Here is a 25,409-nt window from a genome sequence, read left to right as displayed (position 1 = left end):
TTTGAAATTGTAGTTTTTTATGTTCATTAAATACACGTTTATTTAAAAAAAATAAACCCATTTGAAATTGACAACCTATGTCAAGGCCTAAACTTATTATAAGTTATCAAAGTCATTTCACTTAAATACAAAAAAAATATTAAGTAGTACATATTTGCTACCAAAATTTTAAAGAAAGTCAGACAACTGAACTGGTGGAAGTCACTGGTTAAGCACCTGGAACCAAAGTTGGTTGATGTGCTAAACTAGTTTTTGATAGCAGTAGCCTCTTCTACAGATGGAGAGAAACTATTTTTTTTTCAATTCAGTTTATTCTACTAGTACAGTTCAATCAATACTTCATTCAAAGTTAAAAAACCAGCTGGAAACTGTAAAAGCAGGATAGCTTGTTTTCCTCTTCCAATCTCTGAATAAAAACTAGAGGATGAGATCTACTAGTTTAATCTTGAAGGATATGGTCACCAGAAATAATCAGTTCACTTCACTAACTACAGATAATACTTCCTTTGTTCAATAAATCAGTTTCAAGTGCAAAACCTGTTTTGATACACTTTTTTTCCTTATACTTTCCAACACATTCAAGGTAGTTTTACTTAATTTTAAAAATGCTTGGTTTGTGCATTTTAAATTGAATTTGAATTTCTATCCAAATGGAATTTGACAGAAATCACAAGTAAAACATTAATCATTTAGTAAATAAATGCATCCATCACCATTTTCTAAAAGATTTTAAAAATGTAAAAATTAAGAATCTGAACAAATTTAAGTTAAGCTATATAATTGCTTAAATATATGTGTATAGATACACTGTATCCTCTTGGTTAGCACAAAGAAGCATTAAATTTAGTGTAAAGGCTGTATTTAGTTGCAAATCAATATGTTTTAATGATTACCAACCAATGAGAATCAACTTATTTTTAGATAAATATCTAAAAGGTACAAATGCAAAACTTGATCAAAATTGATTATTTAAATCAAGGGTTTCTGTGTTTGATTATTTAAATCATGATTAAAATCGTTTTTTTATATTGCTTCAATTTAAATCAATCCACCCGGTGTGTGAGAGAGAAGTCTTGAGAGGAGACTTATGTCAGAAGCTTTCAAGGGTCTTAAAGTGAGTGGGAAGAGAGATATAAGAAAGGATCAGTGGAGGCAGGTGTTGAGCCTACACAAACTATTATCACATATTGGGTCCATTTTACATTGAAAAAAGGAAGCAAGTTTCTCATGCTTGTCTGGAGAAAGACCAGCAGGCAAAGACAATCTGGGTGAGCTGGAAGAGAATTAATGGTATGGAAAGAGGGAGCAAAGATTACTAGGACCTTTCGAAATGAGGGAGGAGTAGAAATAAGAGTACCTCGGTAAGAGTATCTGAATAGCTTCCTAGATCTCATAGTGGACATGGAGATGGGACATGCACCACTGCTTTCTGAAGTGCTGATGAAATGCTGACCTGTGTGACTGAGGATCTATAGCTGCACTGTATATAAGAAAATCTTGAAATGATGGAAATAGGGTAGATTTTCATATGGGAGAATATAGGAAGTTGGCTACGAGTGGAGAGTAAGACAGCATTACGAGTATCATAGATGGGGCAATGGAGAGAATGTTAATACAACCAAAGAATGGTCAGTGGAGGTGAGATCATGAGCAGAATGGGAAACAGGAAATGGGGATTCTAAAATCAAGTGGTGTAGCCGTGGGTAAGGATGAGAAAGGGGGAACATTAGACAGCATTAGAGGAGTCAAGGAAGTTAAAGGAGACAAAGTTAAGGAGGACATCAAGGTGCACAGTGAAGTCAAAGGAGAAGAGATTAATCAGGGGAGAGTCATACTTGAAGTAGCAAAATACCACAGACTGCAAAAGACTGACAGAGTAGGGAAGGTGAAGGAGGAGAGATTCAGATGTACTCCAAGGAAAGAGAAGAGAATTTAAAAGAAGGATCCAGTCACAATTCCAGTATCTGGGTCCATCTTGTTTCAAAGCCTAAGGGTTCTAATGCCATCTTGAGAAAATGACCTCCCTTACACAATGAGATAATTGTGCATAGAACTAAATTGCAAACATATATGTCCGAGTCAGGCTCTTCCCCTGCACTGATCTCATGTGACTATAACCTCCATTCCTGCCTTCCCTGGAGCCACTCCTGCAGCTGGCTGTCACCTTCTCTGCACCAGGGAGAGGCTCTCTGTTGGTTCAGGAATTAGAGCTGTAATTTCGTCTCTTTCCATATCTAAAAAGAGCTGTGAGTGCTGCTTATCCATGCAGCAGGTCTAGAGCTTTCTCCCAGTGGCAGAGGGTGAGGAAGGATGAAGGGAGTCCTTGTGGGGAATAGATCACCAAGCTAGCTGGGTTTCTTCCTCAGCGTGGCAGCCAGCACTAGCCCCAGGCTGACGGAGGGTTCCTTTGGAAGGATGTAGGCCCAGTAGCCCTACAGCTAGTAGCATAATCTGCTCAAGAATCTGCAGAGGGTGGAGGGCAGCCTGTGTCTGTGACAATGGGAACCCTTCCTTACCGCCTTTGTGGGGAGGCGCTGGGACAGCAGGAGCTCCACCACCATTTGCCGCTCGTACAGGGAGGATCTGTGGCAGAGCCCCTGTGTCGGGGACAGTGAGAAGCCGTCACTCCCTCAGTGTGGAGTTCCTGTACCTGTGACAATGGAACCTGGTAAGGTGGGCCGCTCCCTGGGGCAGGGCCCAGTTGTATAGAATTAGGTCTCCTCATATGTTATTGATTTATTGCAGTATAGACTAGATCACACAAGCAATGCTCAGCAATAGAGAACCCCATTGGGACTCTGGAGTATGCTGAATGCTTGCATGAATATATCTGACATGCTGCAGCTAAATTATCTTCCGTGCCTGCTGTTCCACTTGTGTCATCATCTCTCCTTGAATCCCTGCACTGGCTTCCGATCTCTTTCCACACCAATGTCCAACTCCTCATTTTCATCTTCAAGGCCCTGCACTGCTCTGCTAGTCCCTACAGCTCCTCCTTTACTGTGCTAACTTAGCGTGCCTCAGCACTTCCCTGAGCTCCTTCTCCCTCCAGCCATGACTCTGCACCATCTCCCCTGCCACCCTCTCTCTGGAACGGCCTCCTGGTGCACCATGCAACCTCGTTCTCTTCTTTCAGACCCCCCTTCAGGACTCACATATTTCAGCTGGCTTTCCTACCCTAGTGTTCTTCCGCCACGCCTCTGCTCTTGACAGACTTTGCTCCTTCAGTGAATTTAATATCTTGTATTTTTAGAATGAGAAACCATGCCAGAAAAGTTTCAGAGTGGTAGTCTGTATCAGCAAAAACAGCAAGGAACCCTTGTGGCACCTTAGTGACTAACCAATTTATTTGGGCATAAGCTTTCGTGGGCTAAAACTCACTTCATCAGATGCATGGAGTGAAAAATATGGTAAGCAGAATATATATTATAGCACATGAAAAGATGGGAGTTGCCTTACCAAGTGGGGGGGTCAGTGCTAATGAGACAATTAAATTAACAGTAGAATACCAAGGGAGGAAAATGCCAGAAAATATACACAATTCAAACCAGGAACAAACAAGATGTGAACATACAATAGCTCATCTCAAGATGCTTTTCCGTCACAACCTCTATCCGTTCCTTACCCTAGCCCCCAACCTCTTGGTCCCAATCCTGCTCCTCTTAAAGTTAATTGGTGTTTTCCCACTGACTTTAATAGCAGCAGGATCCAAACTTCTGTATCTCATCATTTTCAGTTCTGTGACTAACTAAGGCCCTGATTCTGCAAGAGGCTGAGTGCCTCACGCGAAATGCAAAACACCCTCAATTCCTACTAAGTTTCAAGTACTCAGCACCTCACAATTTGGGGTCCTAATATTGTAAGAGCCCTATGGCAAGCTCCTGTCTTTGTAACTGCCTTTAAAGAGCCATGCACACACCTGTCATTGTAGAAATGCATAATAATGCTTAACTTTCTGAGAATACAGCATTAGCAGGGAAAGTCTCTCCCACTCTCCCCTCCTACTCTCCCTTTGTGTATCTGCCTCTCTCCCATTGTTAAAATTTAGCATCCTCCACAGTGCGGCTCAGTTTTGCTTTGGCACTTTGGACTGTATCCAGTCTCTGCTCTCTGTCTCTCTCTGCCTGTCTTGGCAGGTATTCTACACAGCACTCCCAGCGAAGCAACCAATGCTCTCTCCTCTGCCCCCTGCAGGAGATCTTCCAGTGCTGGGTTTGTTACAGAATCCCTCTGGCTTAAGCAAAGTCTCTCATTGTTCAGCTGAGGTGTTTGCCTCTGTGCTGCTGGAGACTGTTATGGCATTTCACTGAAACGGGAGCACTTCATTAGGGGCACGAGCCAGCCCTGAGGATTAATTTGCACCATGTATCTGTTATGGCAGGTGGGAGGAGAGGTGAACAAAGCCAAGGGTAGTTTTGGTTCTAGTTTGGCCAAACTTCACAGGGGTTTTTTACTAGAGATTGACCCAAGATGTAAAGTTTGGTACTGGATTCCAACCTCCCCAAAGATAGGGCTGATTGAATCTGGAGGTTTGGTTGGAGACTGTGTCTAGTTTTGGCTTTCCAAAATCAGACCCAGCAATGGTCAAGGATGTTAACCAAGAGGCCCCTGAGGTCCGGACTTAAGGGTGCAGTGATTCTATAAGTTCCATTCTGAAAAAACAGACAGAGGAGCAACAACAGCTGAGAGAGCTGAGTGAAGAAGTCCCTGAGGAGCAGCTGGCCAGCTGTGTGCTTAGCAGCCACAGCTGTGCTGGCAGGCCTAGAAGACGATGGGTCAAGCCACGTGAGGAAAACTATGCCCTAGTCTAGTGTCTCATGTAAACTCCACCTCAGTATGTGCAGCCTCATCTCCATGAGTGACCCTACAGTAACAAACCAGTGCATAGAGCAGCAAACAATGCTGTTGTGATTAGCTTTTCCACACAGTGCGAGCCTCTGGATCAACTCTATAGTATCAAACCAATGTGCTCAATGGATGGAAAAAATACTGGAAAGTTAAAATATTTAGAATCAAACTTCCAAGGGGTTATTATTATCCAACTGCAGTAATCAGCCTCCCCTCTATTCCAAGTAATATCCTTCCTCCTCCTGTGCACCAGGAAACCTCAGACTTCACCTTCAACTCTGTCCTCCAAATCTCATTCCTTTTGGCCAGCCTTCCATCACTGACCTCGACCTGGCTTTTCTTGTAGGCACCATCCACAAATCCAAAGGCTCCCATCTGGAACAGCTGTTACCTTAGCAATACAGTTCCATTCAGGGAGTACACTGGTTATTATCCTTTGGTCCTGGGCTGTTGGCAAAAGCTTACTGCAGTCCAGTTGCTGGGGCTGGACACCCTGAAGTGCTGAACAGTGGGTCTGTACCTGCAGTTTGTTATTCTAGGGTCTCTCCTGAGGACCAGTGTTGCATGCTGACATTTGTGTCGGGACTTTCAGGAGTCCTGAGCTTGTTTGGTGTGTTAATATAATCTAGCTCTGGAGTGCTGGTTTCGTGTAGTGTTCTTGCTGAGTACTGGCCATGGCACGGAATGAGACTTGTCAGGAGTTGCTAGATGTAACTGCGAAATTAAAGAAATAAATCCACACCATTGCATTTTAAATAATGGTATTGGGCATATTCCACTCCATGTGGCCCAGCTCGGGTATGCAGTGGGCACTAAGAGAGAGCGGTTGAGCAAGCCACACTCTTGTCTCTGGGCCAGTGCGCTGTGGATTAATATTCCACCCGAGGAGTTGTGCTCATCTGCAATGCTGCACTGTTGGCAGAGCATCCTGTCAAAGAAATACTAAACCAAGTTCCCTTCGACCATCTCTAGTGGGCTGCCAAGGGGGATGTCAAAGGTCCCAGAGCGCTTTTTGAACAGAGTAAGGGATAATCAGTATTCCCTGTCCCTGTAAAACTGGGTCTGTTCTTAGAGGGGGGGTGCGTGCGTGATCACTGAACACATGATGGCTGCCATGTTCATCTGTGGAGTTGCTGCACCAGGGGACCTTTCTTAGCGTAGCATGAAGGGCTTTGAGTTCCCTGGGGTATGAAAAGTGCTCAAGGAATCCCAACTCTGATTCTTCCCCAAATAAAATCCAGACACAGACGTGCTGTATGGAATAGCAAGACCAGCTTTGGAGTCTCTGTGAAGAGAGCCACCTCATCTCACTCTGCTCCTTACCTGCATCCACTCCCATGACACCCACCCAGAAAACGTTAGAGCAGCCAGGCAGTCCCTAGCTGCTTTGTCCTCTTCCCCAGGACGCAAGGGCAATGAGATGAAAGGGGCCAGTATCTGATGTGAGAAGGGTCATCTTGTGGGGCGGGGGATTAGGAATTCAAATGGCCTGATGTTCCCAAATTGTGTCGACCCCACCATCATGCTGACGGTCCTGCGTAATCCTAGATTGTGCACCCAAGATCAGTAGACACCACTGAGCAGGATCTCTTCCTACTATGGCTGGATAGAGGGAGGAGCATTAAAGTGGCTCAGAAGAGGACGGGAGGACTGGATTGAACGATGCTTGTATAATTGGCTTGCTACACTCTCTGGATTATTTCCCATGGGCTTTAAGGGTTTTTTTAATTATTGATAACAAATAACTTTAATATAGCACCTTCCATTCTGAAGGACCCCAAAGCACTTTACATAATTTATAAACTAATTACTATGGGCCCAATTCTGCTCTGGGTTACCCCGATATAAATGTAAAGAAACTCCACAGACGTCACTGAAGTTACACCAGAATGATGCCAGTATAACTGAGGCCAGAATCTCTCTCTCTAGACCCAAAAGGATATGTCAGAGAGAAAGAGAGAGAGAGAGAGATGCAGATGTGGACTGGATGGAGGAGATGAGCATTTGAATCTACTTTTCCCTGTCTAATTTAAAAAACAATCAAGGAGATTTCATATGAAAAGTGACAAGACCATAATGTTAGGGTTGGAAATTTAAACCCTCAAAAGTTGGGAAACAGAAAAGCTAAAGTTCTCACAACAACCTTCAGTCACCCATAGTGACATGAAGTCCTCCAAATACTCCCTGTTATATAGAGTGGGTCCAATTCTGCCCTCAAATATATATCTACACCCCCAGATGAATTGCACAGATAGATCTGAGGAGAAAATTTAGTCCAATATGTTGAGTTAAGGTATAAACTCTTTGGGGTCTCTAACTTGCATTTTTCCAGAGCCTAGCACAGCTCTGTTCATTGGGGCTTTTGAGAACTATCACAGTATGGATGAAGAATAACTAAGACTGCGTTTTAGTCATAGGTATTTTTAGTAAAAGTCATGGACAGGTCATGGGCAGTAAACAAAAATTCACCGCCCGTGACCTATCCATGACTTTTACTATATACCCATAACTAAAATTTGGGCGGGGGGCTATGGCACTCTGGGGGGGCCAGTGTGGGGGCGCCGCAGGTGCTGGGGTGTGGCCAGAGACCCTGCTGCTGCTGGAGGAGAGGTGGGTGGCGTGCAGCCCGGGACCCCTGCTGGTGCTGGGAGGGGGGGCGGGTGGTGGTGTGCGGCCCGGGATCCCCACTGCTGCTGGGGAGGAAGGGTTGGCGGGCCTGGCAAGCTCCCTACCCGGCTCCGCGTGTCCCTGCAGCTCCTGGGGGAGGGGCACCATGGGGCTCTCCGTGTGCTGCTCCTACCGCAAGCGCCGGTTCCACAGCTCCCATTGGCCAGGAACCGCAGCCAAAAGGAACTACAGTGGTGGGGCCTATGGCATAGGCAGCGGGCAGAGCCACCTAGCCCCTCCGCCTAGGAGCTGCAGCGATATGCCGGTGGGAGCCAGGAAACCGCCCATCCTGAGGTAAGTGCCGCCCTGCACCCCAACCCCCTGCCCTTAGCCCTGAGCCCCCTCTCACACACCCAAACTGCAGCTGCTGCTGTTGGCCCAGGGAATGCCTGGCTCGGGCAGCCCCTGAGCCAGCACCAGCTGCTGCAACAGTCACAGAGCCTTAATAATAACCATATAAGAATTTTTGCATTTCCTAACTTTTGAGGGTTGAATATTGTAACCTTAACATGGTGACATGAATATGGTTTCCTTAATTGTATTATTATTTTTAATTAAAAAAAAAGAAAAAGAAAAGCATTTCAATACTAACTCTTGCCCTCCAGTTTGCCATTTGCATCTCCCCTCTGCCCCTCCCGGATATCTGCTCCTGGAAAGTCCAGCCACCAACTCAAACTACACATGGTGGAAATAGCACTGCTTATCTCCTCCCCACACCCTACCCACTTCATTTCTCTCACTACAGATAATTACACCACCCTTCCAGTTACTAGCCTCACAGTTTTGGTGTCACATTTGATTCCCCTCCCACACATATGAAGGCTGTTGCTAACTCTTGCATGTACCTCCTCTGTAATAGCTCTGAAATTCTTCATTTACTCTATCTATACTGCTGAAACTTTTCCTCATGCCCTGGTCATCTTTTGCCTTAACTACTGCAAGCTGCTCCCTGGCCTCCCCAACTCTCATGTTGTTTCCCTGGAGTCTATTCAACATGCTGCTGCTAAAATTATCCTCCTTACACTCCATCTAGCTATGCCATCCCACTTCTTGAATACTTGACCTGGTTCCCAGTCTCACCTTGCATAGCTTTGCCCTTGCTTATATCTCCTCTCTAGTTGCCTGTGTTTTCTCCTGTGTACCCTATCTTTTCAAAACACACCTTGATGTCTGTTTCTTTCGCCTTCTCACAAACCACTCCAGGACCTTCCCTTTTATGTCTGTAAAAAGCCGAGAACATTATAATGCTGTAGAAATAATAACTAAGCTCTCTGCTGATTTTTTTTCTGAGTACCTCCACAATTTGCATAGTTACAACTTTGGAATTCCATAATGAAATAGCAGCAGAAAACCAGACCTACCTAACTAATATCTCTTCTCTCCTTTGAAATCTAGCTCTAATTCCAGTATGCCCAGCACCGTTGTGTCAATGCACCAAGTACAGAATGAAGGGCAACAGTCCCACATTTCTTTTGGTGAACGTACTCCTCCTTTTGGTTCCACACTGCTTTTTCAAATGAGATTCATCTCCAGGCTTGATGCATTATGCTGTAGTTCAGAAAAGTGTCACAACCCTACACAGAGCCGAAAGTTTGTCCTGTGCATGTGTAACATGGATTTTTCTCTTGCTTCTATGATCGTGCTACTTGTTAACATTTTAAATCAGACTGAAGACTAGCAATTGTAAAGTTCAAACATTTCTGAGTTAAATTATTTTTATAGTTAAAATCTCAGAAATGGGTGTACAGATTTTGTTCAACTTTTCTAGACAAATCCATCTGTTGGCTGAGACAAATGATGGGAAATTTCAAGCAAAGGCATTTTTGTTTTAGAAAGTTATGACCCTGTGAAAGAGGGTGTTTTTATATGAAAATTTCCATCTATATGTTAATGATAGGTTTTGCTACCAGGGATACTATACTCGTACATACAGAAATAACAGTAGTCAGTTCTGAGGTAGAATGCATCACCTATTTAACAACTCACAGCAACATTACTCTACAGTTTAGGATAGGAAGTAAAGAAGAATACCATATCCAATGAATGACTGAATTTTAGGCTGGCAGAATGTTATCAGTCCAACTGTAATGTGGCAAGGAGAATCAGGCTAATGGTCCTATCGGGGATGGGGGGCACTTAATAATCACAAGTTCTATTTCTATCCTATATAGCCTTTTATATCGCACTAACCACTGTTGTATGTGAGCCCCTTCCAGGATGGCATTTAGTGATGTGACTAACAGCTGTCACGTTTGGTTCATTCATTCTTTCATCCTATCCCTGGAGGGAGAATTGTTTTGTGCCTGGTTGTATTGCCTGGTTTGGTAGGGTTTAGTTTTGAATGTACACACTGCTATGTGTTTATGTAAGAGAAGGCCAGCTGGAAGAAGTGCACCTTGCACTGGAAGTGGAAGGCGGTGAAATTTGTCGCAGGCCTTGGTTCCTGTCAGAGCTTCTTTCTCAGTCTTGGTTCAGCGCCCTCCCTCCCCCCGCCCCCCGCCCAAGCTTTGTCTCCTGTCCAGCCGAGCTTTCCCTTATGATAGAAAGTTCCATTGTGCCTGAGGAGCAGCGCTGTGGAGTACACGGGTAGCACTTCACCTACCTTTCACCTACACGGTGGTACCTCCTCTAGTATAGCAGCCAACCCTTTGCACCGTGCTGGGACACTGTTTCTCACTCAGTGTTCAAGCCGCAACTGCTGAATCCCCAGCGTTACTTCTTGCAGCCCAGTCCCCTCTAGCACCATGGCCAAGACTTTCCAAAATAGGACCCTAAAGTTCGGCTTTTTAATCCATATCAAAACAGCTAAATAAGTGGCCTAATTTTCAAAAGTGCAGAGCACCCAACAGCTCCCATAAAGGTCAATGAGAGCTAATGGACAGTCAGCACTTGAAAATCCAGCCACGCATTTAGGTGACTGAATATTAATTTAGGAACTGAAGCCAAGATTTTCAAAAGTGACTAGCAGCTTTGAGTGCCTCATTCTGGGCTGCCCAATTTGAGATGCCTTAAAGGGGCCGGATTTTCAGAAAGCAGGGGCTCAGGACTTCCTGACAATCAGGGGTCTCGGGCTAGGCAGTCAAAAAGGGGACACCCAAACTCACGAGTCCCTGTCGACAGTGATGGGTAATGGACGTCTCCAATTTTTGAAGGTCTCTACCGATATGTATAAATGTGAACTCCACACTTAGTTTCCCATGGTGCTCTCTGCTATTTTTCATCTGTGCACAGACTTTGGCTCCGAGCCTTGCTTCGCCAGCTGGTCCCAAACAGACTCAGCTCTGAAATGGGGACTTGGAACAGACAGAAATGTGTATGTCTCTCTCTTTCACAACATGATTTACCTACCCCTTTCACACTTTGTTTCTGGCAGCTTTCTCGTGGGTAAATATTAAATACCAGTTTCATCAGAGATCGGGATTACTAATAAAACAGGAAGTCTAAACCTGGTTAGTTTTATTTATTTAGCTTCTATGTCCTCTGCTACCATAGTATCTGAGATTCTCACAATGTATTTATCTTCACAACACCCCTGTGAGGTAGGACAGGACTATTATCTCCATTTTACAGATAAGGAACTGAGACACACAGAGTAAATGACTTGCCCAACGTCACACAGAGCATCTGTTGCAAAGCAGGGAAGTGAACCATGATTGGCACTCTAACTACTGCATCCATCCTTCCCCTCTGGTGAAGAAAGCAATCTCATCCAGCTCCCTTTGTACATCTCCCCAGAAGCCCTCTTCCCCAAAACCTGTGCTAAGAAAGAAATATCCAAAAGCATTCTGGGAAAGGAGGCTTTTCGTCCCTGGCTCCACCTCTGTCTGCTTGTTGCTCTCGGATGTCTTTCCCTCTACCTCAGGCTCTCTCTCACCAGATGTACAGTCCTGGCCACTCAAAATTCCTCCTACCCTGCAGGAAAGGGGTGTCTCTTTCGCAGGAACTCACTGTTATTCAACGGATCTCCTCCCGCAGACACGGAGGACTTTTAAACATACATGGTGAATAGAATTCACATTAGAAAGGAAGAGCAGAGGCAGGATTGGGACAGGACCAATAGGAAATGTGTCGGGGAGGCATGGAAAGTGTGGCTCACACAGCAGGGCTTCAGAAGGGGCAGGTCACTGCGAGGTTGGGGAACAGGGAGACAGCACAGAACCGGCCCACTTTAGGGTTGCTTCTCATTAAACAACTCAGGGAAGGGAGGTGATAGGCAAGGGAATACCAGGCTCAGAGGAGAAGTTGCCCTTGTCCTTCTAACCAGGTCGTGGGCCCATAGATGGGCACCCAAATGGCTATTAGCACCTTCTGAAAGTGTTGGCCACAGGGTATAGAAATGGCCCCTTCACTGCTTCGCATCCCACTCCTGCAGCTCCTGAGTGCAGACTGGGGAAGGCTGTTTGAACAGCACTCGGGAAGACAGGTGACCAATTCCCTCCCCCATCCCACGTGTCCTGGAGGCTTTGCTATCAATGCAGGTGCAGGGGAGGTCGTTCTCCAGTCTCAGTAGGCTACAGGTGCCCCAGTAGAGAATCACTGAGTGACCTTGGAGCAATGGAGGGGACATATAGGCCTTCTCGACACCAGGCTTTTTCTGAAAGATTTCACACCATTGCTAGTCCATCTCAGGCACCGATCCAGTCCCCATTCGAATCGTCCTGAGCACCTCACAGTCTGTAATGTGCTGATCCTTGCAATGCCCCTATCAGAGAGGGCAGAGCTCTGGTCCCCATTTTACCAATGGGACCTGAGGCACAGAGGGACTAAGGGTGGGATTTGCGCAGATATGTCGGCACCTCGCTCTTAGTGAAACCAATGGGAGTTAGGCACTTACGTGTCTTTGTGAATCTCACCCCAAGGGTATGTCTGTACTGCGTTGTAAAGCGATGTCTGTGGGACCTGGCTTGTGTCATGGCTGTTTCCAAGCCCATGCTTGAGCATCCACACTGGATTGTAAACCTGGGCTTACAATTGCTGAATCCAAGTCTCACAGCCGTGCTAACACGTCCATACTGCGCTACGCAGACCTTCTGACTCGGGTCTGTGGCTTGAGCTGTGTGTATCCACACTGCAGAATGACAGGGCTTGGACTCGAGTCACAGCAGGACTGGGCTCTGATCAACCCCCTAGCAGGGTCCTAGGACTCGGGACCTGAGCGCTTGCTGACCCAAGTCAGACTGATTTGTGTGTGGACAGAAGGGGAGCTTGGACTCAAACCTGAGTCAGAGTTGGGCTTAGTGGACAGTGTAAACTGCAGTGTAAACTGCAATATAAGCAGTTTATAGAGTTAGCAGAACTCGAGTTAGCAAACCCTGGGTTTGTTACCTAGGGCTTGAGCATCTACACACATTTGCAACCTCATGTTAGGCATTATTGAACCCCGGGTCCCAACCTGGGGCTCCAGTATCTACACTGCATTATGCAGGCCTGAATCCAACCACCCATAGCCCACACTTCCTAGCACCCTCCCAAAATGTAGCTGCTTTAGCTCTTTGCAGTGCAGTGTAGAAAAACTTGACTGTCCACCAAACTTGACAGTCCAGAGAACTAAGAAAGTTGGCCTGTGGGATTGCTGGAATATTTTTGGTGGACTCCTGGAGCATGAGTCCAGTGAGGTTGCATCTACACTGCAAAGCAATATGGCAGGAACCCTGGATTCCAGTTCGACTCAGGTGTGTCCCCTCCACCCTTGTGGAGTTCTGAGACCCTGAGTTCAAGCTCTAGGTTAGCACAATTTGTTTGTAGATAGAAGGGGGATTAGGCTTGAGTCTGAGTTCAAATCCTGGGTTTACATTGCATTATAGACATACCCTAGGGGTGTGGCCCTCCGCAAGGGGTGAGGGTCCCACAGCCCAGGCTCCAGCCCAAGCCTGAATGTCTACACTTAAATTTTATAGCCCCACAGCCCAAGCCAGCTGACCCAGGACAGCCGCAGGGGCTTTATTGCAGTGTAGACAACCTCTAAGTGACTTGGTCACACAGGAAGTCTGTAGCAGAGCAGGAAATAGAACCTGGGTCTTTTGACTCCAGGTTTGTGCCCTGAACGCTGCAATATCCTTCCTCTCATCTGGCTGGGCTCCATATGTGTTAGCAGCTGGGGTGCTGGTGGAGACAAAGCTCTGACGGCCAGCAGCGTCCTTACCTCCTTAGCATGTCGATATGCTCTGAGCAGGTTTAGACAGCACAGTGGTTAAAATGACAGCAGACACCTGGAGCCCTGTGTGCATGAGCACACCCAGCTTTCCTGCCGCTGGTGGAGCTAAACCAATGGCAGCAGTCGTAGGCATTTTTCAGACTAAAGCTTGGTACAGACACAGTGGGAACAGCAATGCCTGGAGGGGGCAGAGTGTCATCCAGCAGGGAGGGTTTGAACATCCCAGTGGCTGGGCACTTGCTGACCCTGAGCACCCAGACCCCTTGGGCACCCATTACTGGAAGTGGATTTTCAAAGAATAAGCACTGCCCCATACGGTACATTGAAGTTTGCCCTTGTTGTCTGAGGGTATGTCTACACTGCAATTAAAAACCTATGGCTGACTCTGGCTCGGGGGCTCAGGCTAAGGGGCTGTTTAATTGAGATGTAGATGTTTGGGCTCGGGCTGGAGCCCAGCCTCTAGGACCCTGCGGGGTGGGAGGGTCCCAGAGCTCAGGCTGCAGCTGGAGCCCGAACATCTACACCACAATTAAACAGCCCCTTAGCCTGAGCCCCTCAAGCCCGAGCCAGCTGGCGTGGGCCAGCCGCAGGTGTCTAATTGTAGTGTGTAGACAGACTCTGAGTGCCCAGAATCTCTGTAGGGTACCCAAAGGAGCCGTATGAAAACTGTCATGCACAAGATGCAGCATCATTCATAAGCAGCCTAATTTTCACACAGGGATTAACCAAGCTGAAAGATAGCAAGGAGTTACTGGGTGGGAAGGAGGGGCAGGGAATCATAGCTGCCTAAGTGTGCCAGGAAGCACAGGGTTCTCTCTGCATGCACACACACACACACACACACACACACACACACACACACACACACACACACACACACACACACACACACACACACACACACACACACACACACACACACACACACACACACACACACACACACAGTGTCTCGGGCTCATTCCTGGCCATCTGTTATTCTTCATTTGCTGGGGCACTGACTCTGCATGTGGTGGGAGGGGGCATTCCCTGTCGAGGAGGCGGTTCCATCCCAGGTGGGAAATGTGAAAGCTACGGCTGGAGGCTTTTCTGGTGCCGCCAAGTGAAAGGGGACGGCCAGCTGAGGTGTCACTGAGCGTGGCCATGTTAAAGGGTTTAGAGCTGCAAGCTAACGAGAGGTGGAAGGTGGGCAATTTAAGACCAAGGAAAAGGGAAAGGGGTAGAGACATAACTATAGTGGGGACAACATAGTCTTGGTCCCCTGCAATTCTGTGGGCAAAATTATGCCACTTGTGGTGGGTGAGAGTTGCTTTTCTGGAGTCTGGGAAAACAGAGGAGATTGGGGTTGTCGACCAGTCAGCCCCAGCCAGGGACCCAGCAGACAGGTGCTAGGCCAGAGGTGCTCCTCTTTCACAGACGGCTGGCCATCACAAGCAGTCAGGAGCAAGGAGAGGAAAGGACGGCCTTCCCATGGCAAAGGGGAGCACGTCACATGGAGAGAAGTAAAGGGTGAGTCAGCGGAACCTGGCCATTCACGGACTATGTCCAGGCATCCATAAAAACCAGAGGGAAGGGTTTGTGACACACCTGGGCAAAGGCATCTCAAGTGCCTCAAGCTTTACCTGCCTTCCATGCAGGTGTGTGCAGTGGAGAGGGAGGTGCAGCTGATTTGCATGGCTGTGAGGCATTCTTTCTAGGAGAACCATGGCTGCAGAGCAGGTACTTCCTGAATGTGGGGCTCAGTGTGGTGAGAGGGGCTTAGTGGCTCCCCCCTGCAGCCACAGGAAGAGGTGGGGCAGAAGGGAATCAACTGCTCTGAGTATGAATTAGTGAGGATCGAAAACTTCGGCAGCACCCAAAGATATTGTGTTCCTACCTCCTAATATACTCAGGTCTTAGACTAACCGCTGCTGTGTCCCAGCTCCTTAATTGGAGCTCCTTTTATTGGTTGTTAGATACTATGGTGCCTTAAAAAATACCGAAGATCAGCAGATCAGATAGATAGGGTCAAAGCAGGGAGATGTGATAGTGAGGAGTATAACTATCAGTACTGCATGGACAGTTACATGGTAAGGACTTGCATTAAAGGCCCCAAGTTCTGCTCCTGCAGAGTCTGGGCTCCGAGTAAAACCTGGGATGGATTCTTTGTGCTTGGTCTCTTCTTCAAATGTCCCAAAGTCCTGTCCAGGAATATGAGAGAATCTTCCCAGGACATTCTTCTAACCAGGACACCTGCATTGTTCCTTGCATGGCGTCCTGCTGGAAAAGTCTGGGGCTGGCGTATGCTGGGTGCGCCTCACAACCAACACCATTCGCTCTGTGCAACAGCTAGGACTGCGGTGGCTGTAGGGGCCCCGCATCCTCCATTCCTGAAGCTTCCAGTCAGTGTTCTGGGCACTGTTAGGATGGTTCCTTGTAAGGCAATGTAGTTCCCCAGCTTCTCCCAGGATTCCTCACTCTCCATAATCGCTGTGAAAGCTCTCCTCCCTTCAGCCCATCCCAATTTGGGGGTGCCAATGCCAGGAGCGTAACCCCCTAGAGCAGCTAATCCATAAAGTCAAAGAATCTGGGCCCAGGTCTCCTGCACAAATGCCTCTGCACTGGCTGAACTCCTGCTCTGGAGCCCAAGGGACAGGTGTCCCCCAAGCCCAATTGCCTCAGGCACTGTGCAGACACAGCAACTTCCCTTCTCGGCTAGTCAAGGGCCATTCGTTTTACATGGATGACACCACTGTACGGGTAAATCCCGGGAAAAGAGAGGGCACTGCACTGGGAGAGCAGGGAACCCCTGGGGATTAATGAGATGGTCTTCTGCATGGTCTTGTTTTGCAATAGGGTGAATGTCTTGATGCCAGGAGGCAGGGGCTGAGTGATCCCAGTGCTGTGTAACCACGGTTCTTCTAGTCTGTCCCAGCTTCCACTCTGTTCCAACGTGTCAGCAGGGATCAGGGAGCTGGATTGCCACCACCACCCACCGAAATGTAGAGTGTGGGGTCGGAAGTATGGGGACATGTTGATAGCTGTGTGTGCATGTGCATGTTGTAATGTATTGGCCAGGGCTTACTTGTACCACGGCTGCTTCCTGGCTGGCCTAGCAAGGGTAAGAGCCCTACTATTATTGACAGTTAAGGGTGGTTCTCCTTCAGCTCAAATGCTAAAATCCTGAGGTTTTTGAAGCTGAAGGTCACATGTTGTACACCCCAAAACTGCATGTGTGCAGTTTAACCAGTGCCCATTAGATTTGGATGTAGCTCCCGGATTCCTTACCATTTATGTGGAATTGAGGTGCTGTTGAAGAATTAGAGGGGGGTCGGAGAAGGTTGACAAGAATGACTAAAGGCCTGGAAAAACTCTCCTATAAGAAGAGATTGAAAAGACTGGAATCGTTCACCTTAGAAAGGGGACAAATGGGAGCAGACATGATAGAAATACATTAAATAATGTATGATCTAGAGAAGGTGGATCTGGAGCGTCTGTTCTCCCTGTCTTGTAACACAAGAACAAGGGGACATGAAATGGCAAACTCAAAACTGATAACAGGAAATACTTTTTCACACAATGTGTACATAGACTGTGGAACTCACTGCCACAGGAAGTCATTGAGGCCAGAATTTAGCAAGATTCAGAAAGGGTGTGGACATTTTATATGATTCTAAATATATCCAGAGTTAGCAAAGTTACTACTAATAAAAAAAATGGAAGGGGTCTAAAACCGCATGCTTCAAGATTTCAGCCAGTCTCTGTAAGGGACCAGGATGAGACCTAACATGGGGGGAATTATCCCACACTTACCTACTTTGTAGTTCTGACCCTTTCCTCTGAAGCATCTGGTGCTGGCCACTGCCTGAGACTGGCTACTGAGCTAGATGGCTCTTAGGTCTGACACAGCAATTCCTATGTTCCCATATTCCTATGGGGATGTGAAGGGGGCAGGGTTCTGTGTAGGATAGGAGACAGTGCTCTAGAGCTTAATATGAGGGTAGGTGTGAGTGTGTGTGTTGCCTGCGAAGGAGGCAGAGAGGGCAGAAAAAATGACCCCGTGGGGAGTTGTTTGCCGTGGCTGGTTTCTGATGTTCTCATTTGTTCTTTCTTCTCTTGTTTTGCAGGGAATTTTAAAGGTCTGTGTAAGCAAATCGATCACTTCCCTGAGGATACAGATTATGAAGCTGACACAGCAGAATATTTCCTCCGTAAGTCTGCAGGCTCTTTTCCTTGGAACTGATTGTGGGTGCAAGCGCTGGGTGCCCTTTGCTTCCTGTAGATGACACTGTTCAAAGTCTGGTTCCCTTGAGGATTAACATGCCAGATGAGGCAAAATCTGGAAGAATTGACTGGGGGGCATCCCTAAGAGCTTCTGAATATCTGTCTCAGTGGGTCCCCTGCCTTCCACTAACGAATCCACTCCCACCTCCACAAGACCAAATCTACCGGATCCTGCTAGAGTCAAACTTGCACTGGCAATGAAAGGTTTTTTTAATTAAAGGTATTTAATTATGATAAAATTCTGTAGCCCCTCAGCCTCACCCCCAACTCTAAATACATTAGAAAGATATTGACAAGGAGAAGGAAGCATTTCCAAGATGCAAAGAGAGCGTCCCGTTAGCTTGGAAAGCAAAACAGAGAATAGGCTTCCAATGAAAATGACTCTAAGGAGAAGGGGAAACGACAGAAGCACTAACTGTGTCACCAGTTGCAACCATCTCTCAGGTGGGAGGGACTGAGTAACCCTGTGGATTGAGGGTAGGTATTAGAGACTTGTACATAAACTGCAAGTCACTTGTTCCATCTGGTCCCTAGGCAAGGAGATTAGAGGGTTTGGGTATGGGGTCGCAAGCCTTTCACTTCTGAGTCACTGAATCTAATGCATGCCAGGTCATTTGTGACCAGGAGTCATTACCCTCTGATAATTGTCAATCCACATAAAATGAGTTAGTGGTCTTAGTCTATTTCTGGAGCAAGTAGTCACCTCACAGAAACCATCACCAGGAGAGACACTAATTAGCAGCCTTGGTCGCAGTCTCAGCAGAGCAACAGAGGATTGAATGGGCCATAAAGATTGACCTCTTTTAGATGTAGTAGCCCCTCCATGAGGGGTGGAAGGCACACTAGTGGGGAGGCTGGGATAGTGCGCACGCGCATGTGTGTATGTGTGTGTGTGCGCTTGGGGGAGAGGGGCACGAAAGCTTACACCACTTCTGCTTCTGCTGTCCCCCTTGGTAGGGGTTCATATATTGAATTCTTATACTGTGATCATATCCAATTTCAAAACCTGAGTAGGTTTGTGCTGGTCAGTGCTTAGATGGGCAAGCTCTGAGGAGCTCCTGCTTCTGTCAACAGAGCTGTTGATCAGACACACCTTTTGCTGACAGAACATTCACTTCAGTGGGCTGTGAATAACAGCTGGAGAGCGGATGGCACAGGGAGCTGCATGGTAAGAACAGAGCCTGCCGGAGCTAACACTTCTCTCTGGAGCACAGAAAAGACTGAAGAGCATGTACCAAGGCCACTTGCTGCACTTAGAGCATGGTGTGTCTCTGGAAGGAGCACACAAGTGGAAAGCAGAGACAGCAGAGATCAGAGCCCAACTTGGGGCATGAGGGCAGAGTTCACAACTCCCATGTACGGGTAGATGGAGCCGGCCTGGAAAGCTGTGCAGTTCTCTGTGGTCCGTAAAACTTTCACTGATGAAAAGAGACCACTTTTGTTCAGTGCAAAGCAGAGGCTCGGTCTTCCTTTACAACAGATGCACAGGTCCCCGCAGCTAAGCTCCACCTCTATGTCCTGCTGTCCCTCCCTGAGCACAGTTCCTGTTGACATCAAGAGAGGAGATCTTTGCTCTAAAGGAGTCCAAAAGAAGCGGCTTTTAATTGTGTGGGCTAAGCACCAGGGATCTGCTGGGGCTGGGGATCTCCAGGAGTCACCAGCTATGACTCATGTGTGTTTGGAGCATGCTAGAGGCCCAGTAGCACAATGGAGTTAGGAAGATTTGGGATTCTTTCAAGATCATTTATGTGGATGAAACAGGGAGACTGTGATAGGACTTAATCATCAATTCTAAAATATTTGCCCACCTGCTGTGGTTTTAAATAATCCCATGGAGAAGGTTTCCTTAAAATGTATTTCTGTTGCATTGCTTGCCAGACAGCTTGAGTGCCAGGGCTGCAAATGCAGGTGACGCTCATCAGCAGAGGGATGGGCACGCTGGTTTGTTGCTGTAGAGTTACCTCTGAGCACAGGTTTGCTAGTGAAGAATTGTTTGCTGGCATTGGTCTCTTTTTAGCAAACAGAGCTTTGGAGCATTTGTTTTGGGGAAAGAGCCCACACAGGGCTCCAGATCACTGTCTCCTCCAAGAGGAGACAAGTGTAGGTCAAAGCCTTGACAATGTCCCCTTCAAAACAAATCCCCAAGGTGGAATCCCTTAGAAAAGAGCAGTGTTCAATGACCTGAAGCAGGATATTGGGGTTTGGTCAGACTTAATGAGGTACTTGCTGGGTCATGTCTGGTAGAAGGAGCCTCATGCTGAGCTTGGCCTGACTGGAGATGGCCTGACTTGGACAGGTTCTTCCCAGGACTTTTTCCAAATTGGAGCTTGTTGAGGCTTCACCTGAGCTGGGCCTGGTAGTGTTGGCATGACTGTCTAGGATGTTGTTTCTGATCTTTAGATTAGGTTGTCGCCTGGGTCAGAGTGGGCAGGAGATTGGGATGGCAGGGAGCCTGATTAGGACTCAGTTTGGTTTTGCTGACCGTTCAGATAAGATGGCTCGGGTTCCTTGCAATCAAACAGCCGATGTCAGGAGAAACGGGGGGAATGTCAGTGTGTTTCTTTGCCACAAGACTCTGAGACTGGGTAGAAGCCATTCCTAACACATTACCAGCTCTTCTCCCCTTCAGACAGCGGGATCTGCACTGGACTCTGGAACGGTCGGTATGGTGGGTTCAGTGACAGCCCCTCTCTTCCATGGTCATTTGACTCTGTGGAACTTCTGAAATGAATAAGGCAACTGAGCTGAGATTAAGGACAGAGAATCCTGGTTTCACCCCTTGCCATGTCCTCTGCTCCCAATTTCACACTGTGACCTTGTGTTCTCCCCAGCATGTGATGCTAAGAATCTCCACAAGGCCCCTCCATACAGCAGGCATCCACTTGGCATTTGCTTGCTGTCGCCTGGTTCCCCACTGTTCAATCTTCCCCTACTTTCCCCAAACCATTAGCACGATTATTCCCATCCCATTCCCTGAAGTAGAGCTAGGTAGGACTGGAGAACAGCCAAGAGGTTCCTCACACCCCTTTGGGTTTATAGCATGGAGGGATTGTGCTGGAGTCGGCACCAGCAAGAATTCAGTGCCTGTGCCTGATATGAGGGGTAGATTCTCCCCCAGGGCCTGTGAACTGACTGTCCCTGCTGTCTTTGTTTGCTTTATTCAGGTTGATTCTCCCACCTTTGCGCTGAAAGAAGATTTGCATTGGGCTGTTCTTGCATTGAGGCATGTTCTTTCTCAGCCATGTGTTTGTTTCACACTGTAGCCTCTTCTTTCTGCTGGGAAGAGAGGAGCGACCTCTCATAAAAATACTGACTGTATCTGCTGTGATGTATCGTGCAGCATGTGCCAGTCCACCGCACTGCTCTCTGCTGGACAGAATATGGTGGGGAGGGGCAAGGGGTGCACAAACGCACACCACCACCGTCTGTTGGCTGAAATAAATGAAAGCTCCTCCCGGGGGGGGAGGGGGAGTGTTTGCACACGTGTGTGCACTGTTCTCTACTGGATGGAATATGCATGAGATTGTGGAGATGCACCTTTAGCTTGCCATTGGGAGTCCTGTGCTTCTGGAGGATTAGGTTGTGCAGCCTCTGCTTATAGCCACAGACTGTCACCCTGCCTCGGTAGCTGCTTTCCCTCTCTACAAACCTCTCCTTAGGAGGCGAGTTCACTTTCCAAATGATGTGCAATTGACTGACTTTTTGGGTGAAACGTTTGGGACGCTGGCACTGCATTGCATTATAGGTGGGAATAATAGCTGAAGGGCCCTACTCAGGCACACGGTGTGAACAAAAGCGGGAGTAAGAAGCTTTCAGGGGGTTCAGGTTATGAAAGAGTCCCGACTCCCAGGTAAACTTCTGCCACCAGGCCCCCTGAGTATGCTACTGGCTTCTGATCGTCTCAATGACAATCCAACACATGGGTGATCCATTTGTGACCACTCTCTCCTTCTGTCTCCTCTCGCCCTCCCCTTCTTTCTCTGTATTCCTTCCTGAATCACTCTGCCCTCTCCATGTTTCTCTCCCTTCTCTGTTTCCTCTCCTTCTCCCCCACACAATACATGCTATTGTTTTCCCTCTGTATCTGTTCCCTCCCTGCCCCATCTCTTTGTCTCCTGTATTGTTTTCTCTTCTCCCTTTTCTCTGTCTCCTACCTGTGCTGTTCTTTCTCCCCCTCTCCCTCTCTTTTTCACAGGGGCTGTAAGGGCCTCTAGTATTTTCCCGATCCTGAGTGTGATTCTGCTTTTCATGGGTGGACTCTGCATTGCAGCCAGCGAGTTCTACAAAACCCGACACAACATCATCCTTAGTGCTGGCATCTTCTTCGTGTCTGCAGGTAAAGGGACGAGGGACAAATGGGCTGGGGGGATGGAAGACTAAGAGCAATAGCGAGGAAGATACCTCAGTGACAGGCTGTCCAGGTGATGGAGCAGCCAGGGCAGAAGGGAAAGGAGGTGGTATGTTTGCACAAGCAAAAAGGGCAACATGTATTTTTCAGTCTAGATGAGCTTTATTTCAGATGAATGAAAACATTCAACCAGGAAGAGTAAATATAAAGTCTCTCTGTGTGTGTGAGAGAGAGCACACAGTGACTCACTCTGACATTCTGTATCTGAACTGACACACAAAATGGCAGTTGCTCCCTGCGGAGAGATTCCTCTACATGTACAAACGCAGTAAACAAAAACACACTGGCCCCAGCTCCCTTCAGTTACGTGGCTACCTCCACCACTGGACAGACTCTGACATCAGACAGATGGAGCCATGGAGTCCCTGATGACTTCTCAATAGGGTGCAACCACCTTGGGTGAAAGAAATATAGGAAATAAATTTCTCCAGCCTGGGGTTAGAGCGCTGTTGGGGTGCAGGGCTGGGAAGGCAGGATCTCAGAATTGGATGTACATGGAAACTGAGCTCCTCTCTACATCTGCTGGGGGAGCGGGTCTCACAGAGACTGGCAGGACTGACTGGGGTGCCAGTAGTGGGGTGAAGTTTAGGGTTCAGTGAACATGTGGAATGAATTGTTCTCTCACCTGAGAATCCCTAGAGAGGGCTCCAAGCAGGGCAGGTTTGGAGGCTCGTTTTGGGAGCTGTGAGCAGACAGGCAACCGGGCCCTCACCAGCACTGGACTACTCTTGGGAAGACAGGTGGGACCCTAGGCTTTAACCTTGCACCTCCTACCGTCCTTTCCCTCTAGGATACTCTAATGTTTTCCTCTCTCTCTCTTATTCTCGCCCGCAGGTCTGAGTAATATAATTGGCATCATTGTGTACATATCAGCCAACGCTGGAGACCCCTCAAAGAGTGACTCCAAGAAGAACAGTTACTCCTATGGTTGGTCCTTCTACTTTGGGGCCCTGTCCTTCATTATAGCTGAGATGGTGGGAGTGCTGGCCGTCCACATGTTTATTGACCGGCACAAACAGCTGCGTGCCAACGCTCGTGCCACGGACTACCTCCAGTCCTCCGCCATCACCCGCATCCCCAGCTACCGCTACCGCTATCAGAGACGCAGTCGCTCCAGCTCCCGTTCCACTGAGCCTTCACACTCCAGGGATGCCTCGCCCGTCGGGATCAAAGGGTTCAATACCCTCCCATCAACGGAGATCTCGATGTATACCCTGACCAGGGACCCCCTGAAGGCTGCTACCACCCCCACCGCCACCTACAATTCCGACAGGGATAACAGTTTCCTCCAGGTTCACAACTGTATCCAGAAAGAGAACAAGGACTCTATCCACACTAACACAGCCAACCGCCGGACCACCCCGGTATGAAGCCGAAACCAGGAGCTGAAAATGGGGAAGGAGCAGGCGGGAGGTGGGGAGAAAACGGAAGAGGAGGAGCAGGGGCAACAGGGAGGGCAGGGGAGGGAGAAGAGAAAGCAACCATGGGGGAAACCTTCCAAAAGCAAAAAACAAAACAACATCAACAAGAAAAGAAACAAAAGAAAAGAAACAACAATGACAAAAAAGTATAAAAAAATAAGAAAAAAGAAAAAAAAGAAAAAACTTTAAAAACCAAGAGATTTAAAAAAAAATAGAAAATAAATTTAAAAGAAAATGCATGATTTCCCATGTACCATTATTTTAACATTTAATAAAAACAAATTTAAAAAAGGGAACCAAGAAACAACAACAAAAAAAACAACAAAAAATTAAGTGGGAGGAGGAGGCAGCTCTTTGGATTTTTTCAGGTTTCATTCTTTCATTTTTTGGTTTGTGTTCTGTTCAGTTTTAACCCGATGTGGACTCACAGGCTCCGGGGGTGGCGGGTGAGGGGGGTGGACTAGCAGTGATGAGTGTATCTGTGGGAGTTCTAGAGGCTCGTGACAACCCTGGAGATCTTGGGGTTACTTGTGACCTGCTCAGACTTGCCAAGACCCTTGGGATCAAAGGTGATTCATGTGTCTCTCGTGGGCCCTTGAAGGGTTAACATTGACTTTCCTGTCCTTGGGAATCCCAGGGGTTAATGCTGATTCCCTGGTCCCCAGGACTCCCAGGGAGTTAATGGTGACCAACCTGGACCCACTAGTCCCTGGTGATCCTGTGGTTAACAGCAACATTGCAAAAAAAAAAAAAAGTTTCTAAAAAATAAGTGGCAATTTTTTAATAAAACAAAACCAACTATAAATAAATGTAAATACAGTAAGTGGATTTACTTGGAAGAAAACCAGATAGTATTTTTCTTTTCATTTTTGTTTTCTCCAGCTTTAAACTGTGAAAACGTGGGAGTTGGGGGGAGGGAGGGAGGGAAATGCAAATTAGCGGGGTGGGGGGCCTTGTAAAGAGAAAACGGAAATTGAATCCTTTTAACAAAATGAAAATCACTGAGAGGCCGAGCTCACCCAGCTGGCAGGAGGGGAGAGGCTCCCCGCTGGCCACAGGGCTTTGTGCTAGACACACATCTCTCCCTGAAGAGAGGAAGATGCTGCTACTGGGGGGATGGGTGGCAGACAGCATAAGGACTATATGCTAATAAGGAGACGAGCACTCACACACACACTCCCATCATTCATGCAGTGGATGCTCCCTGGGGTAGACAGACATGGGATGCCTACTGCTGTATATACCTTCAAATGTCACTTTTGCCTCATCACCAAGAGCCTGACCCCACCCCCGCTGAAACCAGCAAGAGTCTGTCCATTGACCTCAATGGGCATCGGATTGGGCCCCAAGTCTTGGACAGATCTCGTCAGGTACAAGGCCTGATTTCCCACTGCCTTGCCCCTGCGTAGTCGTTTACACCCAGCAGGGCGAGTGCAAAGTGTTACCAGATCAGAGGTCCCCATTCGCTTGCCCCTGTGGTAGTGTTTTACACTCATTCTGCCCTAGGGCAGTGACTAAAACAGGTGCAAGGCAGTGAGGCCCTTGAACTCCTATATACATGCTCTCCTCTTCCTGCTCATACACACACTGAGCCTGATTCTCCTCTCCTGCTGGTTTGATTCCAGATAACTCCGTTACTCCTGGTTTA

At 47.5% G+C, this 25,409-nt stretch overlaps 1 protein-coding gene across 3 annotated transcripts in view; it reads left to right on the top strand.

Annotated features, from left to right (window-relative positions):
- The window catches only part of CACNG2 (calcium voltage-gated channel auxiliary subunit gamma 2), a 60,003-nt gene extending 35,405 nt beyond the window's left edge, over positions 1-24,598 (top strand). For 2 of the 3 annotated variants that reach the window (XM_073325166.2, XM_073325175.2), the window contains 3 exons: positions 17,776-17,859; positions 22,128-22,268; positions 23,175-24,598. In XM_073325166.2, the coding sequence (XP_073181267.1) occupies positions 17,776-17,859; positions 22,128-22,268; positions 23,175-23,710 (761 nt within the window). In that variant the 3' untranslated portion in view covers positions 23,711-24,598. The remainder of the gene's footprint in view (positions 1-17,775; positions 17,860-22,127; positions 22,269-23,174) is intronic. The other variant, XM_073325185.2, reaches the window with a different exon arrangement.
- Positions 24,599-25,409: the final 811 nt, after the last annotated feature.

Source organism: Lepidochelys kempii, chromosome 1, assembly GCF_965140285.1.
Source record: "Lepidochelys kempii isolate rLepKem1 chromosome 1, rLepKem1.hap1, whole genome shotgun sequence".
NCBI lineage: Eukaryota > Metazoa > Chordata > Testudines > Cheloniidae > Lepidochelys > Lepidochelys kempii.
This window is presented reverse-complemented; position numbering and strand designations above follow the sequence as displayed.